The 27,307-nt window shown below is 38.3% G+C and overlaps 1 protein-coding gene across 1 annotated transcript in view; it reads left to right on the top strand.

Moving 5' to 3' along the window:
- Positions 1-24,936, top strand: part of stard14 (START domain containing 14) — a 28,127-nt gene extending 3,191 nt beyond the window's left edge. Inside the window, exons 2-6 of the mRNA XM_072595207.1 lie at positions 15,433-15,580; positions 17,040-17,143; positions 19,208-19,325; positions 20,567-20,619; positions 21,741-24,936. Of these exons, the coding sequence (XP_072451308.1) occupies positions 15,433-15,580; positions 17,040-17,143; positions 19,208-19,325; positions 20,567-20,619; positions 21,741-21,956 (639 nt within the window). The 3' untranslated portion in view covers positions 21,957-24,936. The remainder of the gene's footprint in view (positions 1-15,432; positions 15,581-17,039; positions 17,144-19,207; positions 19,326-20,566; positions 20,620-21,740) is intronic.
- Positions 24,937-27,307: the final 2,371 nt, after the last annotated feature.

Genomic DNA, 27,307 nt, shown 5'->3' with positions numbered 1-27,307 from the left:
TGAAACATTCCCTATAAACACCCTTTTGCAAAAACAAGAAAAAATCAATATAGATTCTTACGAGAGAGAGAGAGAAAGATGGCAGAGTGATTCAGCAGGGAACATCTTTTTCTGTATAGTTATTTCTTGGACCAGCCTCAAAACTGCCTGCTTTCAGTGAACAGACAGACTGCTCAAACCAGACCAGAGAAAAACTGAGCTGAGTGAACTGGTCATATCCCTTTCGGGTGCTTTTTTGAGAATGCTTTTACAGTTTTAAAGTAGTTAAAGCCAGACTTTTTGGAATTGCTGTTTTTATAATCTCTTCGGGGGGGGATAAAGATTTAAGTATATGATATAAATATGACAAGGAAACTATGTTTAAACTGAGGAGTTGCTATCCAAAACATTACTGTAAATTAACTTATAGTCATATTTGAATACAAACACAAGGCAGTGTTACTGAAAATTTAAGGGACTCAAGGAAATTGATTCTGATCTAATATAGAATGTTATTCTAGTGCTAGGGTGCAACATTTATCAAGTCCAGGATTTTGGCATGGGGGTAGCCTGGATGGACTCATGCTAGTCATCACCATCTCTAAGAAATAATGGAAATGTAGGGTTTAAGTATCTACAAATGTATCTTGCTTTCCTACTGGATACCTGGAACACTGACCATTGTGGTGTCATGCACATGTTTTCAGGAGTTTACCTAATTTTATACATTGTAAGACAGGACGATTTGTGCACTAAACCATTGTATAGCTTATGCTTGATGCTGCTTTTATGTATTGCAGCACCATATTTAGAATTATTTTAAATTCAGAGTTCAGATGCAAGTTTTACCCAACACAATGTTGGTGTCCTCAGAATGAAGATTGGACTTGGCCTGTACAAGAACTGTGTAGGAATCACTCCCATTAATAATGGCCAAAGTCCATTTGTGACCAGTAAATTTTTGAGTCCGAATAAGTGTTTTTCCCTCTTTCCCTCACCATCAAAGGCCCAAGCTGCCAGTTATTTCCTTTTGAGATTCCGGTTGCTCAGTCAGTATTTGTACCACTGGAGGACTAAATCCATTAAAGTGCATTCAGGCCCTTGCCGTTTTCAGTTCAGTATGAAAGTATAATGATTGTCTAAGGTCTGCCTGCATGACCTCATTTCTATGAGTTCCCTGATTGGGGCTGTTAATCTGGTCCAATCAGGGAGCTCTGGCTGACAGAAAAACAGGTGTGTAATAAAATACAATAAAATAAAAAAAACAGGTGTCAGAGGTTCTGTTCACTGAGAGCTGGATCAGTGTCAAGGACTCTCCACCTCTAAATAAAAGGAGATTTGGTGATGGGATACTGGCCTCTGTAGAGTTATTTCTGAAAAAACATTGATTCAGCAGATGAGAGATGACAGTAAGTGGAAATCAGGGCATTTGTGTATTTTTACCCTATGTCATGTGCCTTTTGAAGTTTGGAGCAGTGTTCTCTCTGAGGTGCATGGCTGCAAGATCAAAGTACACATGAAGGTGCAAAAGTATTGGTGCACTACATTCCTCCCCAACCCACCCACCCAAAAATGTTCCTTTTGGTATGGAATCGTACCTTTCAAGAGGCATTCCACCCTCACCGACTGTGCTGCTATCTCTGGCGGTCTGTCCTTGTTTAGGGACAGAACATGCTGGGGGATCATTCTCGAAGTGTACATGTTAAGTAAAAGTCCTCCGCAAAAAATATACTGGGCTGTTGCTTTACTACCTTATGTCCAACTTTTATCAGGAAACTCAAATGTTTGTGAGGAGACCAAGTGCTTTGATCCTCTGATTAGTATTTCTGTTCCATTCAGTTTTAATCTTGTATCAAAACCACAATGAGAACCTACATATTGGAGACTTATTAGGCCAATCAAAAAGCAATTAAAAGTCAAGCACATTGCTGTATGTCTGTAGCTACATAATTGGCCAGACTGGCCAAATACATCAGGGTGGTAAAAACAATGACTGCAGATGCTGGAAACCAGATTCTGGATTAGTGGTGCTGGAAGAGCACAGCAGTTCAGGCAGCATCCAAGTAGCTTCGAAATCGATGTTTATTAGATTAGATTAGATTACATTACATTACAGTGTGGAAACAGGCCCTTCGGCCCAACAAGTCCACACCGACCCGCCGAAGCGCAACCCACCCATACCCCTACATTTACCCCTTACCTAACACTACGGACAATTTAGCATGGCCAATTCACCTGGCCTGCACATCTTTGGACTGTGGGAGGAAACCGGAGCACCCGGAGGAAACCCACGCAGACACGGGGAGAACATGCAAACTCCACACAGTCAGTCGCCTGAGACGGGAATTGAACCCGGGTCTCTGGCGCTGTGAGGCAGCAGTGCTAACCACTGTGCCACCGTGCCGCCATTCCTGATGAAGGGCTTTTGCCCGAAACATCGATTTCGAAGCTACTTGGATACTGGCCAAATACATCAGACAACCCTCCCTAAAAGACTTTTTATGAATTATATAGGTTTTTATTAGAAAATCTGAGGGTTTTACAGTCAGTGTTACAGTACTTGTTTTTCACTCCAGCTCTGTTTTATTGAATTTGGCCTTTGGCCTGCTGGATTTTAAATTGTCTCTAAATCTTTAAACCAAGCTTTTTAGAGTACTGCTCCGGGTGACAATTGCTATGCTGTTGTCGATGTCTGTGTCTGTGGTGGAGAACAGCTACAGACACTCATGTAAGCATCTTTATGCCATCAGCTGTTTATTTTATGTAGTTATGGAGGTCTAGACTAGATTTGCATGTGTTAGGAATAATCAAACAGAACATTTGCCCCATCTTTATTGAAGAGTTTGTAATCTGTCTGTGGCAAGAGAAGAACTATAAAGACACACACAAATGTTTTCATATTAAATAATGGGGTCTTTAGTATTGCCTCAGATTTCACTATGTTCAAATGAAACTGCACCCTGATTTAGACATTGTAAATTCAGGCTATGTTACTTACACAGATGCACTTTAACTGAAACTGACATTTTTTAAAGTACAATGTGATTAGGAAGGAAAAGCCTTCATTTACATACACTTTTAACATGTCAAAATGTGTCAAGAACTGCTTCACAAAGTGTAAATTACTTTATAGTGCAATTTTACATATGTGACAAATGTCCTACTGCTGTTACATTTCAGTAAAAAAGATGAATGATTACCTTAGTTTTTTTTAAACAAGATCATAGAATTATACAGCACTGAAGTAGGCCATTTCAGCTTGTCATGTCTGTGCAGGCTCTTTGAAAGCCCTGTCCAATTAGTATCTCCCCCCATTGTTTCTCCAAAGCCCTGAAGATTCTTCCTTTTCAAGTATATATCTGATTTTTGTATTTGAATGTTCAGTCAAAGCTGTTTCCATCATCCTTTCAGATAGTGCTTTCTGGATTATAACTCACTGTAGAATAATGTAAAAAAAAAGCCAGTGGAAATAGTTTCTCTTTACTTATTTTTAACAAAATCATACATAATATGGAAACCCTCAGTTAAATATCCAGTTAACCTTTTCAGCTCTGGGGAGTGGAACCCTGAGGTTCCTGGATGTTTATGTAATAGTCCTATCAGCTTATTCCGCATCATCAAAAGGTTGATACAGGTGAACCTTCAGGTCACCCTGTTACTAGATTCCCTTTAATATTGTTTCTCTTCATTCCTCATTTTAATGACTCCATCAATGCCTCTGCATTCAATTTGATCTGCCATATTGCTTATTTCAGCAGAATGAATTCTGCTCACTGTGTTTACTCCATGACCAATTTTGTGTAATCTGCCAATGTTTTTGAAATGATGGTTGTTATACTCCAATGATATTGGTTAGCTGGTTCCAGACCAAAAACCTTGTCCATTTGTCATTTAAAGAAATCATGTTTTGAGGGGAGGGTGGACAAAGATGTACAGTAGATTATCTAGAACAGATATGCAGTCAATCTACGTAATAACTAGTAACTTCCATTAAACTACTATGGTATTTTAATTTGGCCAGATTCTCTATTTGACTGAAATATCTCTGGTCTTTGGAATGGTGGCTTTCACATGCTGTAGATAAGTTGCATTCTCCTGATTTTGAAAATGCCAGAGTTAGTGTCCTGTTGAATTGACCCATCCACCATCCTTCAAATATTTACCTAACAAAAGCAAAGTTAAAGGTTGGATTTAGGGTCGTTTGCATCTTGCTGCAAGAAAGAGATTGATCTAGAGATTTTGTCACTGATTTAAACAGTATTCAGTGACAACGCTAGGATGTAAGTGAAGGTATATTTTTCGAGTCATTGTCTTACAGTATAGAAGCAAATTCTTTGGTCCAACCAGTTAATGCCTAACATAATCCCAAACTCAACTAGTCTAACCTGCCTGCTCCTGGCCCATATTCCTCCAAACCTTTCCTATTCATGTATCTATCCAACTGTCTTTTAAACATTGTAATTAAACACACATTCCACCACTTCCTTAGGAAGTTCATTCCACATGCAAACCACCCTCTGTGTAAAATTAATTTGCGTTATTTTTTAAAAAATCTTATTCCTCTCATGGCGGCACAGTGGTTAGCACTGCTGCCTCACCGCGCCAGAGACCCGGGTTCAATTCCCGCCTCAGGCAACTGTCTGTGTGGAGTTTGCACATTCTCCCTGTGTCTGCGTGGGTTTCCTCCCACAGTCCAAAGATGTGCTGGTTAGTTGAATTGGCCATGCTAAATTGCCCGTAGTGTTAGGTAAAGGGGTAAATGTAGGGGAATAGGTCTGGCTGGGCTGCTGTTCGGAGGGTCAGTGTGGACTTGTTGGGCCGAAGGGCTGTAAGTAATCCAATCTAAAACCTTAAAAATATGCCCTCTAGTCGTGGGGAAAAGACAACTACAATTAACTTCTTCTATACCCTCATTATTTTATAAACTTCTATAAGGTCACCCCTCAACCTCCTACATTTCAGTGAAAAGAGTCCCAGCGTATCCAGCTTTTCTTGAAACTTAAACCTTCCATATCCGGCAACATCCTGGTAAATGTCTTCAGAACCCTCTCCAGCTTAATAATATCATTCTTATAACTGGGCAGCCAGAACTAGACACAGTATTCCAGAAGAGGCCTCACCAATGTCCTGTACAACCTCAACATGACTTCCCAACTCCATACTCAAAGGACTAAACCTTTTAACCACCCTGTCTATATGTGACACACACTTCAATGAATATGTACCTGCACCCCAGGGTCCTACCATTAATTGTATAAGTACTACCTTTGTTTATTGTTCCAAAATGCAATTCCTAGCATTTATTCAGATTGAACTCCATCTGCCATTGTTCAGCCCATTAACCCACTTTATCAAGATCTCATGCTAATCTTAGAAAACCTTCTTCACTATCTACTATGCCACCAATTTTGGTGTCATCTGTAAACTTTTTAATCATGGCTTCTACATTCTCATCCAAATCATTTATATAAATGACAAACAAGAGGACCCAGAACTGATTCATATGGAACACCACTGGTCACAGGCCTCCAGTCTGAAAAGCAACCCTCCACCACTGTCTCCTACCATTAAGACAATTATGTAACCAATTGGCAAGGTCACCCTAAATCTCATGTGACCTAACTTTACTAATTAGTCTACCAAGTAGAACCTTGTCGAAGGCTTTAGTAAAGTTCAAGTAAACAATGTCTACTGCTCTACCCCATCAATCATTTTGGTAATTTCCTCAAAAGATTCCAAGTTTCTGAGACAAGGATTTCCTCTCAAAACCATGCTGACTATACCTCATCAATTGTTTTGCCCCTCTGTGTCCTATCTTTTGTAATCACATCCAACAATTTACCCACAGAAGTCAGATTCACATGTCTATAGTTCCCCTGTTTCTCCTTACAACTTTTCTTAAACAAAGGTACAACATTAGCGACCCTGCAGTCACCAGGCACCTCGCCCGTAGTTATAGATGACACAAATATTTCTGCAAGGGGTCTCTCCAATGGTTTTCCCTTATTTCCCACAATGTTCTGGGATACATTAGATCAGGTCCTAGGGATTTATCCACCTTTATATTCCTTTCTTCAGTTTTGTTTTAAATCTGTTATTGAACAAATTGCTAATAACCGCACCTCCTTGATATGACTGCATATCTGAGAAAGATAGATTGAAGGCACTATGAGGCTTCACCTTCCCATGGGAAACTTGTACCGTCAGGAATAGGTTTTTAAGTTCTTCTCCCTCCTTGCCCTCGCTCACAGTATCCTTAGAATCCTGGCTGATTTGATTTTTACCCTATAAAGATCTGAGTTGGACAACACTTCTATTATTACAGTAATGGTATCTTGGAGTGCTGGTGGTTTCATACTGTCCTTTGTATTTTGACTTTCCTGGAATGAAGCGTGGATTTGGTGCTGTCTGTTTTCATTTGTAACAGCACAGGGATAGGAAGATAAAGGTCTGTTGGCCTAAAGATGCTATGATTTTGCCAAATCTCATTTGAGAGTGACTAATTTTGTATTTCTGTCCTCAAGATCCATTATGACTGTCTCACATGGTCTGTTTACACAATGATGCTGAGATCATATGCTTTCCTTTCCCTTCAATTTCAGTATTGGGTCACAATTCCTAACTTAGTGTCTGAAATTATCCTTGTTTCATTTATTCTCATTTTCCCTAATGTACCAACATCCCAGGGTTCCATGTAATCCCAATATTACATGGTGTTTCAGTCTTATTATCTGGAGCTCTAAGGATTTAATTCTGCAATTCCAGCCATTAAATGATGATCTGATTAATCAAAGCTTTACAGAGGATGTCCAGTGCAGATTTACCAGTCAAAACTGAAAGAACTGCAGATGCTGGAAATCAGAAACAAAAATAGAAATTGTGAGAAAACTCAGCAGGTCTAGCAGCATTTGTGAAGAGAAATCAGAGTTAACGTCTTGGATCTGGTTCTGAGGAAGGGTCACTAGACCTGAAATGTTAACTCTGATTCCTCTTCACAGATGCTTTCAGACCTGATGATGATTAGACTAGATTCCCTACAGTATGGAATCCTGCTGAGCTTTTTTCAGCAATTTCTGCTTTTGTTGCAGATTTACCAATCCCTGCTATATAATTTGCATTACATCCACTACCACATTTAATACTTTAAAAATATCCAAATTGTTCCACAGTCTGCTTACATCTGGATTAAATTCAAACTAAATTTGGAAGCAACTTTACAAGTTATGTTTACATTGTGTGTGTCAGAAAGATTGGAGAACAGAGTGATGGATAGAAATTTAAGAAGGTGATATCAAGGAAGGAGGAGAAAAATGCTAAGGCCTGGAAAGGGAATTTGATGAGGCTTAGAAACCTAAAGAAGGAGGTGATAGTATGGAGGCAATGAGGGAAGAGTTCTAGAGGGTGAGAATATATTGGCCTCCTTTCAGAGGTCAAAGGAGCATTAAGCAGCAAATAGACTGATGTAAGCCACGCAACATTTTGGTACAGGAAAATAGAGCCAGCAGCGATGGTGGAATAGGCAAGGCCAAGGAGGTATTTGAACAGCAGGTAAGAATCTTGGTGAATCTTTTGACACTTGGAAAGCCCCTGAAACTTGGTGAGACTTCAGTGGCTATAGCAATGTGGAGATTAGTGCAGATGCAAAATAAAATGGAGTTACATTTCATATAGCATTTTTAAAGTGGTTCAAAGCTACTTCATTTCTTTATAAATATAAGCAAATGTGATGAGTTAATGTAAAGACAGCAAGGTTGCCTTAACAGTATTAGAAAAATAACTCGTTAGTCTCAGCAATGACTGGCAGATACAAATTGGTCAAGTAATTGCTGTAGTAATTAATACGTAAGGATAATTAAGGTGTAAATCGTGGTTTTGGTGGTAGAGGAGTAGTAGAAAAGGTGACTGATCTGTCAGAGATCATATAACATATTCTTGGGGTGACTGATTTCAAACAAGGAGGAAATTTTAGCTCAAGGTTTTAGTGCAGCAACATCTTGAGTTTAACTTAGTGTCAGGTAGGAATGTCATAATGAGATTACAGACAGTTTTCCTATGTTAAATATGAGATAAATGTAAGCTTGTTGTACAAAGTTTGGCTTTTTCTGTTGGCCTTTCCCTTTCATGGCTTTGGTTCAGAGATGACTGTGTTAAAACCAATTCAACACGTTTGTCAAGAGTTAAAAACTACAACAGTGGATTCTAGCTCAGTACACAAAAAAAACTAGAGGACAGATAGGAATTAATTTCAAATGAGAATGAAGACTGACTTTTGTGTGAAAAGAGCAAAATTATCCCCGTGTCTCTCTCATTACTGATGAACAAGGTTTAATGTTCCCAAAGGAAGAAATCCTTTATAAACCTCCCATATTAAAGAACTTTGGATTGTTTGTAGTTCACTTAACTTCCAAAGGTTGTGTTAAGAGGCATGAATGTGAAAATTTTAGATTTTCACATGAAATAGCTGCCCTCAGCTCTCCATTTTCTGAGATCCTATGCACCATTCTTCAGACAGCTAATGTGTAACTGCTGAGTCATTGCATTTAGTCATTAGAATTTGCAATTAAATTCAGTCAACATTAATTTGGTAGAATGATCTTATTAGGATTTCTGTAGTGAGTGAATAGTGAAATATGAATTATCTAGAATGTTGACAATGTTTGGCTTGACATATGGTACTAGTTTTCTAAATTAGTCTGATGATAGCATTGGTTGTAAATAGAAATGGAATTCACTTTTTTAAGAAATAGATAGTACATGCCAAATGTACAAAGTTTATTTTAAGAGAAACAATGGAGAATAGTTTTCCCAGTGTTGTGATCTCAATTGATGCTAATACTGATTCCAAAGTGAAACCTGGATTCAGTTTTATTTCTATAATTTGGTTTCTGTGATGGTCAGTCACTGAACATTTTCATGTGAGGCTGTCAATGTACTTTTAATAAACAAACATAAGAAATAGGAGCAGGAGTAGGCCATATGGCCCATTGAGCCTGTTCCACCATTCAATAAGATCTTGGCAGATCTTTTCATGGCCTCAGCTTCACTTAACTGCCCACTCACCATAACCTTCAATTCCTTTACTGTTCAAAAATCTATCTACTTTGCTGTAAAAGCATTCAACGAGGTAGCCCCAACTGCTTCACTGGGTAGGGAATTCTAAAGATTCACAACTTTGTGGGAGAAGTTCCTCTTCTACTCGGTCATAATTCTGCTCCCCCTTATTATGAGGCTATTTCTCCTAGTTCTAGTTTCACCTGCCAGTGGAAATAATCTCCCTACTTATCTCTTACATATTTGCTTCATAAGTTCATGTTTCTTTAAGAATCCACCCCCTTCCCCTCACCCCTCCGCCCCCATTCTTCTAAATTCCAATTAATATAGTACCAGTCTACTTAATCTCTCATAGGCCAACCCTTTCAACCCCGGAATCAACCTAGATCAACCTAGTAAACCTCCTCTGCACCCCCTCCAATGCCAGCACATCCTTTCTCAAGAAGATCAAAACTGTGCACAATACTCCAGGTATGGCCTCACCAGCACCCTATACAGCTGCAGCATAACCTCCCTGTTTTTTAAACTCCAACCATTTAGCAATGAAGGACAATATTCCATTTGCCTTCATAATTACCTGCTGCACCTGCAAACCAACTTTGTGATTCATGCACAAGGATACCCAGATCCCTCTGCACAGCAGCATCTGCAATTATGCACTATTTAAATAATTGTCCTTTTTGCTCTAATTCCTGCTAAAATAGATGACCTCCCATTTACCAACATTTTTCTCTATATGCCAGACTCTTGGCCATTCACTTAACCTATTTATATCCCTTTGCAGACTGTGTCCTCCTGTACACTTTGCTCTACCACTCATCTTGGTGTTTTTGTGAACTTTAACACACTACACTTAGTCCCCCAACTCCAAATCATCCATGTAAATTCTAAAAAATTTAGGTCCCAACACTGATCTCCAACCAGAAAAAAACCCATTTATTCCAACACTTTGCTTTCTGATAGCTAACCAATCCTCTATCCATGTTAATGCGCCATTCATTTTTATGCAGCAGCCTTTTGTGCAGCACCTTATCAAATGCTTTCTGGAAATCCAAGTACACCACATCCACCAGTTCCCCATTGAGAACAATCTGAGTAAGTTGGACAAAGAATTCCAATAAATTAGTTAAATGTGACTTACCTTTCATGAACCCATGCTGCATTTGACCAATGGGACAGTTTCTATTCAAATGCCTCACTATTTCTTCCTTGACTACAGTCTCGAGCATTTTCCCCACTACAGAAGTTAAGCTAACAGATCTATAGTTACCCGCCTTTTGTCTAATTTCTTTCTTAATGGTGGTGTCATATTTGCTGCTTCCAATCTGTTGGAACCACCCCAGAGTCCAGCAAATTTTGATAAATTACCACAAGCACATTTGCTATTTCCCCTGCCGTCTCTTTTAGTACCTTGGGATACATTCCATCAGGGTCAGGAGATTTGTCTATCATTATCTCCATTAATTTGCCCAACACCCCCTCTTCAGAGATGATAGTTTTTAGGTCCTCACCTGTCGTAGCTTCCTTGTCCTCCATTATTGGCATGTTATTTGTGTCTTCTACTGTGAAGACTGACTCAAAATACATGAATGCCTTGGCTATTTCCTTATTTCCCATTATTAAATCTCTCCTCCTTGTCCTCTAAAGGAACAATGTTTATCTTTTGCCATGGAGTCTGATACAATTACAACATTTAATTGTAAATATGAATTGGAAGGGCCTAGAGGGATATGGGCCAAATGCTGGCAAATGGAAGTAGATTAATTCATGGTATCTGGTCAGCATGGACGAGTTAGATCGAAGGGTCTGTTTCCATGTTAAATGTGTCTATGAAAGAGTAAAGTGCCCTTATACTAGTTATTATACATTCTTTTTGATTCTTAACATCTCCACCTGAAGAATCTTTATTTTTATACATTCCCTCTTTTTCTATCACCACCTGGTTTCCATTCATCGTAGTGCTATACTGCTCAGCTGCTTCTTGCTTTTTATTTCCTACCTTGACAGTTCATATGAATATACAAATTAAGAGCTGGAGTAGGCAATTCAGCCCCCAAAATCTGCTCCACTAATCAATGTGATCATGCTGACCTAATTGAACCTCCATTCACATTCAACCTGCACTGATAATCTCTCACTCCCTCACTTAACAAGAATCTATCTAGCTCTGCCTTTGTCATCTTCTAAAACATTTTGAATACTAACCATCCTCTTGAGAAGGGGGAAAAAAAAGCCAGATCTCGTTTTAAATAGTGTCCCCTAATCCTAGTTTCTCTAAGATAAAAAATCCTCTCCACATCAATCCTTTCAAGAAAGCTGAGGATTTGTATGTTTCAGGCAAGACAACTCTTGCTCTTCTAGGCTCCAGTGGATTGAAGATTAGCCTATCGAACCTTTCCTTGCATGAGAAAAACATTCCAGAAATATGTCTCGTAAATCTTCTTTGAGCTCTGTCCAATACATTTATATCCTTCTGAAACAAGGTGACCAATGTTGTAGTGTACTGCAGATGCAATCTAGTTAGTGCCCTGTATGACTGAAGCATAACCCCTTTACTTTTGTATCCAGTTCCTGTTACAGTGAGAGATAACATCCTATTATCTTTATTAATTTTCCTAACTGATGAAGATGCAAGCATTTCCTTTTGGTGGCTTTCTGCACATTCGTTACTATCTCTTCACCAAGACACACCACCACCCAGACTAAATTATTGTCTTTTCTTGCTGAATTCCAAGAAATAAACTCTCAGTTTTGGCTACATTTAAGCAGTGAAGGAGGACATCTGGTCGGGATTTTTTTTACTTCCGAACTGTCACCTGCTTCTGACTCCTGACTTCCTCCTGTAGGACATGAAAACTTAAGTAAACATTTAGCAGCCATTACCTCACTAGGTAGTTTGTTGAGTCATTTAGTTTAAGTCACATTTCTTGGAACAGCTGTCTTTAGCTCTCTGTTTCAGATAACTTTTCTAACTTCTTTCTTAAAAAAAATCAGACCATCACAGCATTGAAAACCAAGTATTTTATGAACTTTTGTCATACCTGCAGTACTTTTGCAGAAAACTGATCATTTCTATTCCCTTTTTGTTCTTATCTGAACTAACCCCTCAGTGAGTTAAACAAAAATACGAAAGAACTGTGGATGTTGGAAATCAAAAAAACAAAAATGGCTGAAAAACTCAGCAGGTCTGGCAGCATCTGTGGAGAGAAACTGGAGTAAACATTTCAGGTCCAGCAACCCTTCAGATTATTGATGGGGGGAAAAGTTGGGAAATAGAGGAACCTCGATTATCTGGCATACAGTATCCGAATATCGGATTATCCGGCAAGATTGCAAGGTCCCAATGCTTTGCTAAACTGTTGTCCAGCATTTGATTTATCTGGAATTTGATTAACGAAAGCAATACTTCCTGCTCTTGTCCTTCAGATAATCGAGGTTCCTCTGTATGTTAGAGGAAGGGTAAACAATAGGTGGAGATAGAACACAGAGAGAGAGAAACACAAAGGACTGGGTAGAGGTTAGCCTGGGAGAATCCATAGATGCTAATGGGTTCTGTTAATGACTGATAATAGGTTGTTTGTGGTAGCAACACATGGTGATAAGGCCTAATGTGTGGGGGTTTGGGTAAGGACATGGGAGAAGATGCTCAAGCCTAAAATTAGCAAACTCAGTATTGAAGACTGCAGGGTCACCAAGCAGAAAATGAGGTACTGTTCTTCCAGTTTCTGCTGAGCTTCTCTAGAGGACTTTAGCAAACATGTGGCAAAGATGTTGCTCAGAGAATATGCTGGTGAGTTGAAGTGGCAGGTAACCAGAAGCTCAGGGTAAATTTTACAGAAAGAACATTGGTGTTCTGCAGAGTGGCTGCCTGAGTGAGTTAAAGAAATGTCACTTAACATTTATCCTCTGTCCTTTACATAGAAAAGGATCAGATAATTGCTGGTGTCAGATAATTGAGTTGCATGCCTGCTGTAATGAAGAGTGAAGTGAATCACTACAGAAAATGTGATAAGAAAATGAAAGAATCTGTTGGACCCTCTGTCACAGGTTGAACTAAAATCAGAACCTGAGAGTCCTATGATGAAATGGTAGTTTCTCTATCACTGGGCCAGAAGATCTGAGTTCAAATCTCACTTCGCAATGTGGTGGCCATGGTGTGATAACGTCAGGCTGAATCTTTTAAGGGTTTTTGGGAAAGGAGCAGTTTCTGTGAAGTCATATACAGCATGGAAACAGACCCTTAGGTCCAACCTGTCCATGTTGACCAGATACCCCAACCCAATCTAGTCCCACCTACCAGCATCTGACCCATATCCCTCCAAACCCTTCCTATTCATATACACATCCAAAAGCCTCTTAAATGCTGCAATTGTACCAGCCTCCACTACTTCCTCTGGCAGCTCATCCCATACACGTTCCACCCTCCGTATGAAAAAGTTGTCCCTCAGGTTTCTTTTATATCTTTCCCCTCTCACCCTAAACCTATGCCTAGTTCTGAACTCCCCGACCCCAGGGAAAAGATTTTGCCTATTTACCCTATCCATGCCCCTCATAATTTTGTAAACCTCTACAAGGTCACCCCTCAGCCTCCTATGCTCCAGGGAAAACAGCCCCAACCTGTTCAGCCTCTCCCTATAGCTCAAATCCTCCAACCCTGGCAACATCCTTGTAAATCTTTTCTGAACCCTTTCAAGTTTCACAACATCTTTCCGATAGGAAGGAGACCAGAATTGCACGCAATATTCCAGCAGTGGCCTAACCAATGTCCTGTACAGCTGCAACATGACCTCCCAACTCCTGTACTCAATACTCTGACCAATAAAGGAAAGCATACCAAACGCTGCCTTCACTACCCTACCTACCTGTGACTCACTTTCAAGGAGCTATGAACATGCACTCCGAGGTCTCTTTGTTCAGCAACACTCCCCAGGACCTTACCATTAAGTGTATAAGTCCTGCTAAGATTTGCTTTCCCAAAATGCAGCATCTCGCATTTATCTGAATTAAACTCCATCTGCCACTTCTCAGCCCATTGGTCCATCTGGTCCAGATCCTGTTCTAATCTGAGGTAACCCTCTTCACTGTCCACTACACCTCCAATTTTGGTGTCATGTCCAAACTTACTAATCATATCTCTTGTGCTCACATCCAAATCATTTATGTAAATGACATAAAGTAGAAGACCCAGCACCGATCCTTGTGGCACTCCACTGGTCACAGACCTCCAGTCTGAAAAACAACCTTCTATCACCACCCTCTGTCTTCTGCCTTTGAGCCATTGGTCTATAGTTCCCTGGCTTGTCCTTACCGCCTGCCTTAAACAGTGGCACCAAGTTAGCCAACCTCCAGTCTTCCAGCACCTCACCTGTGACTATCGATGATAAAAATATGGGTGGCACGGTGGCACAGTGGCTAGCACTGCTGCCTCACAGCGCCAGAGACCCGGGTTCAATTCCCACCTCAGGCGACTGACTGTGTGGAGTTTGCACATTCTCCCCGTGTCTGCGTGGGTTTCCTCCGGGTGCTCCGGTTTCCTCCCACAGTCCAAAAATGTCTGCCATGCTAAATTGCCTGTAGTGTTAGGTGAAGGGGTAAATGTAGGGGAATGGGTCTGGGTGGGTTGCGCTTTGGCGGGTCGGTGTGGACTTGTTGGACCGAAGGGCCTGTTTCCACACTGTAAGTAATCTAATCCAAATATCTCAGCAAGAGGCCCAGCAATCACTTTTCTAGCTTCCCACAGAGTTCTAGAGTACACCTGATCAGGTCCTGGGGATTTATCCACCTTTACCTGTTTCAAGACACCCAACACTTCCTCCTTTTGTAATATGGACATTTTGCAAGATGTCACCATCTGTATGTCTGAGTATATTTTTTGCAGTCTTAACCTCTGACAGATGACATAGGTATGGTGACTAGTAATTTCTACTGAGTTTGATCCTCAGTTTTTAAACAGTCCAATATCTTGCCTATGAGACACTGAGTGATTTATTTGTAATTGCAGTTGACCTAAAGTTAAGGTCCTAAATGGGTATGGTTTGCTATAGCCTGTCCATTAGAAATTACAGAAATATGGTGTCGGTAGAAAAGTTAGATAACTTGGAACAGTAATTCCCAATTTTCAGCTTTTTCTCTGTTTACCATGCATGTGTGTATTCACCGTTTGAATTCACATTTTTTTTTCCCCACGTTCTCTTGCTCATTTTTTTTGTAAATGTTCAGCACCTTCTCCAGGTGTTATACTGTACATTAAGAACTCAGTGCTCCCAAAATTTCATTTAGGGTGTGGTTTCTTCTGTTGGCGCCACGGTGTGTTTCAGGTACAAGCATATTATCTTCTTTTAATTACAATCATAAAAAGAATTATTCTGAGACTTTAACAACTCCTTTCTCTTCCTGTTTCAGTGTAGAATTGAACTTAAAGATGTTTCTGCAGAGACGGTGTATGATGTGCTACATGATAATGAGTATCGCCTCAAGTGGGATAAGCAGGTCATCAACACTTTTGACATTGCGCGGCTCACAGCGAATGCAGATGTTGGGTATTATTCATGTGAGTTTATTCAAAGATTCACCAAATAGATTTCTGAATCTGCAATTGTTGAAATTACAGCACAGATGTACATATGACTCCCTATAAACTGACAACCTCTTGGGAAATGCTTACCTAATATCCAGAAGGCCTGCTTGTTGGGAATGCACATTGTTGAGCTTAAGTGTTATAGATGTCCTTGAAATGCCTAATTGTCATGTCAATATGAGTTTCAGACAAATGAGTCTTACTATCTTGGTTTGCTCATATCAGTTTCTATATAAAGGTGTTGAGATGCAGTGGAAAAAGTGAATCCGTATAAAATTAAACTATAAAGACTAGAAGGCTGGTTATATTCCCTCAGTTGGGTTGCTAATTTTTCTTTGTGCTACTGGATTGAGTGGAGAAGTTACTATTTGATTCATCCTGGCAAGTGTCTGGATATTAAATTAGGATAGAATTAAAGCTGTTGAATAACCTGTCAGGATTCTCTTAAAGAAGTTGGTGCTTGTGGAATTGTAGTACACAGGTAATTATTGAATGTTTGGGTAGGCCACAGAAGTTTATTTGGCTTTGATTAATCTAGGGTAAATTCCTGCAGGGAGGGGCTGTAGTAGTGAACTGCATTCTTTTGATGGTACGGTGTTGCACTTGCAACATAAGGCTCAAGGGTTTCTGAACCTTGAAAGGTTTTCGTGGCTGCATCAATGTGGCTTGGACTTGTCACAGGTCTTATCCAGTTGGACTTGTCAATTTGAACTATGTTAATGAGGTTATTTGGAGAGAGTGTGGTTTGTGGAAAGCTAGCTATTTCACCATTAATGGTTTCGTGGACATAACACCTGCTTTTTTTGGTACTAGTATAAATACAAGATGTTTTTTCCCCCAATGTTCTCAAATTCTCTCAAAATGCTGTGCTCAAAAGTTGAGTTTAAAATGTAATTATTGTTATGTAGTGGAAACAACATTGAATTAGCAAGTGATTAATCAGTTAGCTTGCTTGCTTTTTATTTTGCTGCTGTTTGAAAATAGTATGACAACCAGTTTAAAAAATTGTTCTTCAGCTACTGTCATGGGATCTTTCCTATCTGCTTGATTAGGGAAATAGGACAGAGCATTTTGAGTGGATATGTTTCTCTCAGTACTTCACAACATTGAGAGTTTTGGTTATAAATTCGCATCCTGCTTTGGGATTTGGTTCCTTGTTATGTCAAGCAATTAAGATGCAATAGGGGATCATTAGACAGCACTGGTAATACTGTGGCAGTGATCCTTGTTGCCCGGGGATGCCTTTGTGCCAAGGAGAAGTGCATTCCCCCCCCCACTAATTCCAAATGAATACGATAATATATAATGACATCAACAGAGTTGTTTAAGAGTGGGCTGCTAGATGCTGTCTTGACTAGGGATGATGTATGATGTGAAATACTGCGTTTAAAAAAAGTCAGTTCTTTGTGATATTTCCTTCTCTTCCTCACAGGGAAATGTCCAAGACCCCTAAAAGACAGGGATGTGGTTACTTTGAGATCATGGCTGGTCACAGATAAAGATTACATGATTATCAACTACTCAGTCAAACATCCTGTAAGTATGTTTCAAAATGTTCTGTCTCCAATATGTCCCACAGATAAAGGGAAAGGAACTGCATATGGCAACAAAGGTCTTTGATATAATGTCATACTCAAACACGTGCATCATATTGCTTAAGAACTTGCTTCAGTTTAAGAAAGCAACATAAATGTGAAGTCTAAAAGCAATGTTCTGTGGATGCTGGAGACATGAACATATCATATAATGTACCTGTCTTAGATTTGGCGTTTGATGTGGACCTGAGACAGTGCTATGTTATGCCCCTCAACAGTGCAAATGCTCAAAGCTATTAGTCTTTCACTTCCTAGAGCAGGGTGGCTTCACAGCAAATTTGTAGGTATTAGTCTTTGCTCTTCATACTGAAAATGCAATTGGCAGCACACCTAGGAACAGCTGCACGAATGAAATGTAAAAGAACCTTGAATATGCTGTGATTTTATAGTTCAGGCATCTGTAACCTGGATACCTTTTAAAAGGAATCCAGTTTTTTTTTGTTAATGAAAACACAAACTATGGAAATACTCAACTGGTCTGGCAGCATCTGGGCAGACAGGAAAAAAATCAAGTTAATTATTGAACTTGAAGCATTTAGAATCCGGAGGGGTTTTGATGTGGAGAGGCTGGAAAAATGGTATGGTATGGCATATACCTGAAGTTTTAGTGAGGTCAGAACAATTTGCCCAGAGCAGGATAGATTGGAAATGGCCTACCTCAACTCAATTGGCTCACTTGGTTGACTAACGAGAGGGGGTAAGCTTCTCACTAGATTCAATGGGGGAAGGTTATATACAAAGGCAGCAAGATGACTCAATGACAATCATTTGTGTTGTGTGTAATGACCTTTGATCATTCTTCCAATAGCTGCCGCATTGTGGTTGTGAGTTAGCCCTCTGTTTGCACCAGCAGCTCTTGTGGAAAATTCCCAGTGGCAACCACTTAATCACTTCTTACCTGTAAAAAGTGTCTCCAAGACCCAAAGTGAGGTAGCCTCAAAAGGTAGCAAGAGTCCCTGCTGCCTTGGTAAATTTCAGTCAAAGCTTCAGGAATGTAACCTTTTTGTCAGAACAATTCAAGAAAAGGTCAAAGACTTGAAGAATTAACTCTGTTTATCTCTTGCCACAGACATTGCTAGATCTGTTAAGTATTTTATGCATTTTCTGGTACATTTCTAACATGCACAGTATTTTGCTTCCACATTAGAATTTTAATATCTGTCATTGTAAAAGTACTTTAGAGGTTTTTAAATGGTTTGATTGCTGTTTAGGATGCCAGTGTAGTTTTCGTCACATTAACGACGATGGGTCTCAACCTGGTAATTAGATTTTGATTTTTTTCCATATCCTGTGTAATGCATTCTAAATAGTAGAAAATAGAAAGTGAGATTGTATAGTGGGCCAAGTTAAAGTTGCTCTCATGTTGCACTGTGTCAATTAACTGTGCAAGTTGAAGGATGAACCTGATATCTTATTGATCTGCATGTCAAAATGTACTTTCTCCATTGTGATGGTGGGAAAACAAGACTTGTTATTCAATCTAAGATATGTTTAATTTCTTAAGTATTAGTGCCTTTTGCTTAATGATATATCAAAAGAGGCTTTACAGACAGATCATTAAAATAAAGCATAAAATGGGAATTTGTGGAAGTGATCGAAGGAAGGTACTGTTAAATAACCAAGTTTTTGTTTTTTTTTTGAGGAAGTTTTGGAAAGTAAGGAAAGATAGCAGTTAGTCTTGAAGAAATTAACAACATCATTAGTTAAGCCAATAGCTCTGAAAATGAGGATGACTACAGAAGTGAAATATTATTGCTGCACAGAATTTTAGGACTAACATCTGAAACAACATTTGTAATACTGCACTTTTTGTATTAAAGTTTTCAAAAGGTATGTCTAATCCAATTACTTGAATAAATAAGTGGAAGCTAGTTAGTGTTTATAGATTTTGCACAATGCATATATTCTGTTTCATCTGTGGATGTTAAAATTTCCTTTTATTGTCTGTTCCAAGTTTGTTACCAAAGATCAGCATTCTCAATTTCAGCTCACTTCCTTTTCACAGAAATATCCTCCTCAGAAAGATCTAGTCCGAGCTGTGTCCATTCTAACAGGTTACAGAATCCTACCTACTGGGTCCAAAAGTTGTAATCTTGTGTATATGGCTGATGCAGATCCTAGAGGTAAGGATTGACAGCAATAACACTGCAATATGAAACTTAAGATGTCAAAAGTGTTGCCTTTGTTTTCTTTTCTCATTTGAGTCAAGACAGATAGGTAGATTTTTAGATTACGGATGTCAATGAATATGGAGAGAGGACTGCAAAATGGATGTGTTGTACCACACCAGCTATGATTTAATCAGTTGGTGGAACAGGTTCGAGGGCTGAGAAGCATATTCTTACTCACATTATTTTCTTAGAGCTGACTTCTTTTTTGTCTAATCCAGTTTTCTCAAGTCTTGATTCCTTTCATTGGGTACAGTTACCCCCTGTCCTTCACAATCTCAGTCTTAAATATATTCACAGCCCTCTGTGGCAATGAATTCCACAGATTCACCACTCTCTCTGGCTGAAGAAGTGTCTCCTTATCTCCTTTTCTACAGAAGATCTTCCCTTTACTCTCTGAGAGTTTTCAGTAGCATCTTCCATGAGAGTCAGGGACTTGTTTATTACAGCAAAACCTAATTTAATTTACTCTAAAAGTTGAGTAATGATTCAGAACAGGAACCTTTTATTGATCTACCTTTCAGTATCAATTGGAATATATGAGGAACGTTTAAAGACTCTGGGTCTATACTCAATGGAGTTTAGAAAGCTGGGGGGAATTGAAACATACAGAATACTGAATAGCCTCAATGATGTAGATGTTGAGAAGATGTTTCCACTGGTAGGGGAGACTAGGACCTGAGGGCATAACCTTAGAGTAAAGGGAAGATCTCTTTTGGAAAGGAGATAACCAGAGAGTGGTGAATCTATGGAATTCTTTGCCACAGAAGGCTATGGAGGCCAGATCATTGAGTATATTTAAGACCGAGATGGCTAGGTTCTTGAGGATCAAAGGTTATGGGGCAAAAGTGGGAGAATGGGGTTAAGAAACTTATCAGCCATGATTGAATGGCACAGCAGACTCAATGGGCTGAATGGCCTAATTTCTGTTCCTATGTCTTATGGTCTTATGGAATTACAATTAAATAATAGTTCAAAGCATTTAAGCAAAACATCATGATTTTTACACCTGAGAAAAGAAAGCCCCTTTGCACAGTCTAATTAATAATTGCTGTTAATTATCTTCAATTTTGCTTTCAACTTAGCTGTATTTTCACTTGCGTTTTTCTGAAGAATATATTCATCACTCACTTTGGCATTTGGGCTTTGTTCATAGTTCCTGCAACTAATTCAATAATTCTGGGTTGTTCTTTCAGGGTCTCTTCCAAAGTGGGTTGTCAACAAAGCTTCTCAGTATACGGCTCCGAAAGTAAGTAGTAATCACTTGCAGACTATGTTCCCGGATTGATTGAATAGACCAACATTTAATAAACAATTGGATCTGTCCAATTGAAAATGGCAGTATAAAAAGAAACATGAAATTATACTTGTTTTAAAAAAAGGTATTGTACCTTCATTCCCAATATGAAGAAAGAGAGAATGAAGGCCATTGTTTAATCACTTTTCAACTACACATTGCTGTCCTGTTCTGGGAAGCGTGTACAGTACTGACTTTCTTCTGCTGGAAACATTTAGTAAGCCTTTTATTTCATCCAATACTCTGTTTTGGGGATTTTCTAGAACATGTGTATTTTTTAAATGGTGAGACAATTCATAAAGCCAAAGTACAAAGGGATCTGGGAATGCTAGTCCAGGATTCTCTAAAGGTTGATCAGGTAGAGTCCGTGGTTAAGAAAGCAAATGTAAAGTTGTCATTTATCTCAAGAGGATTGGAATATAAAAGCAGCGATGTGTTTCTGAGACTTTATAAAGCTCTAGTTAGGCCCCATTTTGAATACTGTGTTCAATTTTGGGCCCCACAACTCAGGAAGGACATACTGGCACTGGAGTGTGTCCAGCGGAGATCCACATGGATGATCCCTGGAATGGTAGGCCTAACATACGATGAACGGTTGAGAATCCTGGGATTATATTCAATAGAGTTTAGAAGGTTGAGGGGAGCTCTGATACAAACTTACAAGATAATGCGTGGCTTAGAAAGGGTGGACGCTGGGAGGTTGTTTTCATTTAGGAGGGGAGACTAGGACTTGTGGGCACAGCCTTGGAACTAGGGGGGGGTCAATTTATAATGGAAATGAAGAGACATTTCTACAGCTAGAGAGTGGTGGGCCTATGGAATTCATTGCCACGGAGTGCAGTGGAGGCCAGGACATCAAATGTCTTCAGGGCAGAGATTGATAAATCCTTGATGTTGCAAGGAATAAAGGGCTACAGGGAGAGTGCGGGTAAGTGGAATTGAAACACCCATTAGCCATGATTAAATGGCAGAGTGGACTTGATGGGCCAAATGGCCTTACTCCTATGTGTTATGGTCATTCGGATGCTGATATAGCTGCATTAAGGAATTTTCTCTATTTCTGTGTGGTTCAGGTTCTGAAGAGAATCCATAAAGTGTGTTTGAAGTACCCCGAATGGAAACAGAAGAACAGGCCAAACTTCAAACCTTGGCTTTACCCAGAACAGAATACCTTGCCAACCATGAGCCTGTCTGAACTTGCAATCCAGCATGCAGATTCACTGGAAAATATTGATGAAAGTGGTCTATCTGAAGAGAACAATGGTAGTGATGAAGAACTAAGGGCCTAAAAGACTGAAACCATGTTGCATTGCTTCCTTGCGGTGCCGTAGGCCCTTGATGTTTGGGGCTGCTGCAGAGGAGTCAGCAGGTGTTCATATTAGTTCTTGGAATTTGGGAGGAAAATTTCTTAATTATGAATTAATTTAATTATTGGGGAGACATATTGAACCAAGGTAATATACACATAGAGAATGACATTCAGACAATAAATTAAATACCTGTGCACTCTGAGGGTTAATATTAGTAGTGACACGTTAAAATGAAGGAACAGCCATGAAAATGACTTCTGTAGTTTTAGTTTTGAATGCATCTTTCAGACAGAAACATTATGTTGGGGGTAATGAAAGTTTTCTTCAAAATTCCTCCCTTTAGTGAGATTGTAAGTCTCTTGAATTACAGGTAGTGTATACAGAGTTTGAAAGAGTGCTTACAAGTATTATGTGATATTGATTTTGATTTCAGAGTCACTTTGAAAATGTTTTAAGTATTTTTGAAGCAAAATTACATATTCCAGTTTTAGACTGCAGCATCTTATCACATAATAAGGTTCTGATCATCACACATTCATTTTACAAACAGTAATTCTCTATTCTTGAAACTACTGAGTGGAGTAAAAAGTACTTGTTTGTGTTCTGCAGGGTCACAACATTTAAAATTTACACTACAACGTGTTAGTATAAGTGAAGAAAATATTAACCTTAAAATTAGTTATTAATACCTTTTGGGAATAGTGAGTGTTCATTTTGTTTTTTTTTACAAAAAAGTTCATTTAAAAGATGCTAAGACTGGAAAAACCTTGGGTATTTGGGGTTTGACATGCGGGATGAGGGGGTCTGTTTCTCTCCGAGTGGAACAATTCTTTCAAAGACTGAGGATCCTTCATATATCGATGTATTTATATCTGATTTTCTTTTATGGCTTGATATTTAAATTGAAATGTTCCTTTTCAAGCACTGCGTTTGACACCAAGTTCCCTCTTTCTTTTTAAATCGGAGTGTGGAGCAAGGTAATGTATGGGAGAAAGACTTTACAGTTTGCATTGGGATTTGGGACTAAAGTGGAATGTTAATATTTAAATGTGTGAGACTCCTAGCAGATATGCAATTGAGCAAGGGCATACTGGTTGAAATGAGAAATAGTGGAAAAATGTATAATTGATATCAACTGGCAAGAAAGTCATCTTTTTGATGGATATAAACTTCCTATTGCCCTTCATGTTATCTTGTAAAACAGTTAATTGCAATTTTTAAAAATGGAATTGGGGTAACCCTCTGAACCAGCTTGTGTGCATGTCATGTGCAGTAAGTATAGGGGAGATGAGAGAAATTAAATTCTCAGGCAAGTTGGTTTCACATTTAAAATGGTTAGACCCAAATGAGTAATTCTAAATCGTGAAGCTTGTGACCAGTCAGCACCCAAACCTTTTATTTAATGTTGGCTGCAGTGTTTTGTTCAGAATTTGAGAAGTTATTGGATACTAACAGTAATTGAAGTACACTGACCTAGAACACAGCTCTGCACTATTTTTGTGATTCCTGAGCTGAAAGGAACTGCTTATTGTTTCATTGTTGAATGCAGTTAAATCAATCTGCAATCATTTTAGTCAGTTGATTAGTAACTACATTTAACTGCTGTAGAAGTCTTTTTCAAAGTAGGAGACATGATTGTGGATCATATTTCTACACTTTTTTTTAATATTTGCAAGAACGGACAGCCACTTGTTCAAAAATTGCAAAAGCCTTAAGAGATCAGTATATTGTTCTTAGCCTGTTGATGAAGCCTTACAGCAATAAGTTTAGTATTCATTGCTTCTAAATGTGAATCAAAGAAACATTAAGGCAGGACCCTAATTTTCTTTCCTGAACTTCAAAACAAAATTGTCAAACTGAGCAACTTCAGGTGCCTACAGTAATCGTACAGAGAATGTAGATGTCATGGTGCAATAGAAACACTGACATTAAATAAATTGTTGAAAGTGTGAGTTAAAATAATATATTTTGAGAACAAAATCATGGAATTGGAATTTAGGGGTATTTTTGGTATTTTGTAAAGTGGATTTTTGTAACTGTTGAAAATAAACCAGAAACTTTGAAATAACTGCAGAGAATTTGGGACCTCAAAATTCTCGTAGGTGCACAAGAGTCCGAAAGCATTTAAAGATATGTTTAGTAACTCCGTATTGCCAATGAAAAATTCTCAACTAAACAATTGCCAATGCGATTCTAATCATTCTTTTATTGATGCCTTTTATTTCCTTACTGGGAATCTGTAATGTTAGTACACCTCTCCTGTCATCAGAGCCTTCTAATCAATCATTTGAAAGTAGATAACCTGCCCTGCCTCATAACCAACAAATGGTCTTAGCTAAAAAGATGACAATTTGAGAGTATTTATTAAGAGTAATGTGTGTTTGATAAGAAATCCATTTCATGTTGTTTAAGCATCTGCCAATTTTGAGGTCCCTGAATGTTTCCAACAGGCTGAAAAAAGTTCTATTTTTGTGAAAAGATTGTTCCTGCTGAGTCATTTGGTGCCACTTTGTGTACAACGGCATTGTCTCTGTTATACACCAGGTTTTTGTCCTGTAAAAATGTTTTTATAATGAAATTCAGCTAACGATTGACACTTATAATATTGCCATTTCTGTAGTGTTTGCGGTGCTGTCAGTTAGGGTTATTTATTGTATGTAAAGCAAAAATTATGCTGTCTTGTCAAAACTTTGTAGTAATCACTGTCACCGAAATGCTCAATCAAACTCCTCCAGTTTAAAATTTCAAATAGCCACACTGTTATTTTATTCATCATTCAAAGGGCCAAGTGTGAAAATTTCACACACCCATCTATTGTTTTCCTGAAATTTTAGTAAAAATACTGATATGTTGGCAGTATGTTTTTTCCCCACTGATTATAAAATGTTTATTAATTTGCTGGCTTCTACCTTCTGTAAATGTGACAGGACTTTGTAATTAAAAATATTTAAAGTAGAAATCTGGGCCCTTAATTTGCACTGAATGGAGCATATTTAATGCTTACATTTCATATTTCTTAAACTTGGAAAAAACCTGAGAAAAATATCTTCAGTGTTTGGAGTTTGGGATATGTATTTTTCTCTTGCCTGCACTATCAAACAAAAGGGAGCTCAGTAATTACTATCCCATTAGATTTTACCTCCTGGTTGAACAGCTTCGGGATCAGGCCTTTGTCAGACTAGGGAATTTGCTGGATCACAGGAAGTCAGGTGTATTCCATGCACAAACACTTTTTTAATTCCACATTTAAAAATAATGTTGTTGCATTTATCTGAGGTGAGGTTTGTCATCTTGGGAGAAGACTGCAACTTTCCAAAATGATGAATGTTAGGATTTTTTTTTTAAAAAGTGTATTTTTGAAATTAACAATGTAGCTGCACTCCCAGCCTGTCTTATTTATAGTGAATTGTCAAATCTTTGGAAGTTGCTTTAACGTTTGGATCTTCATGTTATTGCCATCAAATCTGGTTGGTTTCCAACCTCATCCTATTTGGCTAACTATCAGCTGTAACCATATCCATATAATGTTAGTTTTACATCCTTGAATAGAGAAGCTTTAAAGTTCCCAGAATCATCTTATGATTGATCATGGGTCGAGAAGGGAGGTTATTCAGCTTATTCATTTACCCTACCTGAATTATACTGCTGACTGAAAATTTTAAAAGTATTTTCTTTTTAAAAGGTTAGGTTCCCTCCTTGCTCCCTCTTTCTGATTCCATTCCAGCCTATTCAAGGTATCTCACAGATGAAAGACCCAAGTGCAATTTTGTATTACATCTAACTTTGAGAGAGGGGGATTATTTTCCTGTTTAGATGTACTTAGTATCTCATATGTAGTTTTGATTGTTTTTGAAAAATCAGCATAATTTTTTTAAACATTGAACTGGAAAAGGAAACTATTTTCAATTCAATGAGTTGTCCCTCTGGCATTTTTGTGTGAAAGTTCATTTTTTCTAATGAGGCAAGGTTTATCTTTTAATGTCGGCTTTATCTCTGAAACAATTACATTAATCAGTGCAGAATTGCAAAGTATCAAGATATTTTAATTAGCATCTATAATTTGTTCTGTAATTATCTGAGCCATTTGTATCCACACAAGAATAGCTACTGTCTGAGAAAGTGTTTGAATTAAATCTGCAACTATCAAACTGGAAATCTGGCTTTAGCTCCCTTTCATTGCATAACTTTCTAATAAACTAAATTTCTGTATATGCAAATAACATCTGAGATTAAGCAAAAGCTGAAATTTAAAAATCCTTAAGACAATTTGAGTTGTGCATATGAATACTGTTTAACTATTGGGAATGGGATGTTGTAATAGAGTTTTGAATTATTGGAGTAGGTTGTAAGAAAATGAGTAGATTAAAGTATAACTTTGACATACCCAAGACCTAAATGATAGGATCTTTCATTTAGCTTCAGTGCCCATTTTGACTGGAAAGCTAACCAAGGTTGCCAACTTGTCCGCTATCCAAAAACTCAAGCTTTGTTTTAGTTCATAGCTGTGAAACAGTCTGAATAACTCACCCTAAAATAGTTTATAAATAACTCTGTGCAATTCCAAAAACAGTACAGCATAGACTCTTGCACTGTTAACATTGGGAGAGTGGTAGAATTCCTGGATAGCCTATGTCATTTCTCCTGGGGTTTCCATGGCTTTTCTGCAAAGCCACAGAACACACTTTAAAGTTTCTCTAATGTTTTTGGTCACCAAAAAAAAAATGATTACTTGAACAAGCTAGCAGAGGACAATTGGCCCTTGTGTATCTTTGTTTAATATATGACTTCTGTCAAAAATTTCAATCTGTAGTAGTGAAAGGACACGTTTGGTTGAATGAAAACCAAACTATTGAAGTTTGGTCGTTGGTAGTGTACTTTTTCCCAATTGACACATACCAAATATTACTCTGAGAAGGAACAAAAGGAGAGAAATGCCTGTTCCCATAATGTTTCAAACACTTTTCAAAGTTTTATCATTGTTGTCTAAGGAATACTTATAAATTGCTTTTAAAACTAATTAAGTAGATGATCGGTTTTTGGGTAAAAAAAAAAATGAACTGCTGTGCACTGTAGGGAGCTGTTTCCTGAAGTATTAATTAAGGTGCACTGATCCGATTTTATAGAAAGCTTTATTTCAACTATATAACATTAAAATGTAACCTAGAAATAATTAATAGAGTAGACAGAAACCTTTATGCTGCATCTAACTGATCAGAAAGGGTTCAATACTGATAAGCGGACATTGTATACCAGCTACAAACACATCATGTGTACCTTTTTAACTGTTTGAATCGTTAATTGGATTAATTCACTTAAGTCAATATATTAGG

Source organism: Chiloscyllium punctatum, chromosome 25 (genome assembly GCF_047496795.1).
Source record: "Chiloscyllium punctatum isolate Juve2018m chromosome 25, sChiPun1.3, whole genome shotgun sequence".
In the NCBI taxonomy this organism is placed as follows: Eukaryota; Metazoa; Chordata; class Chondrichthyes; order Orectolobiformes; family Hemiscylliidae; genus Chiloscyllium; species Chiloscyllium punctatum.
This window is presented reverse-complemented; position numbering and strand designations above follow the sequence as displayed.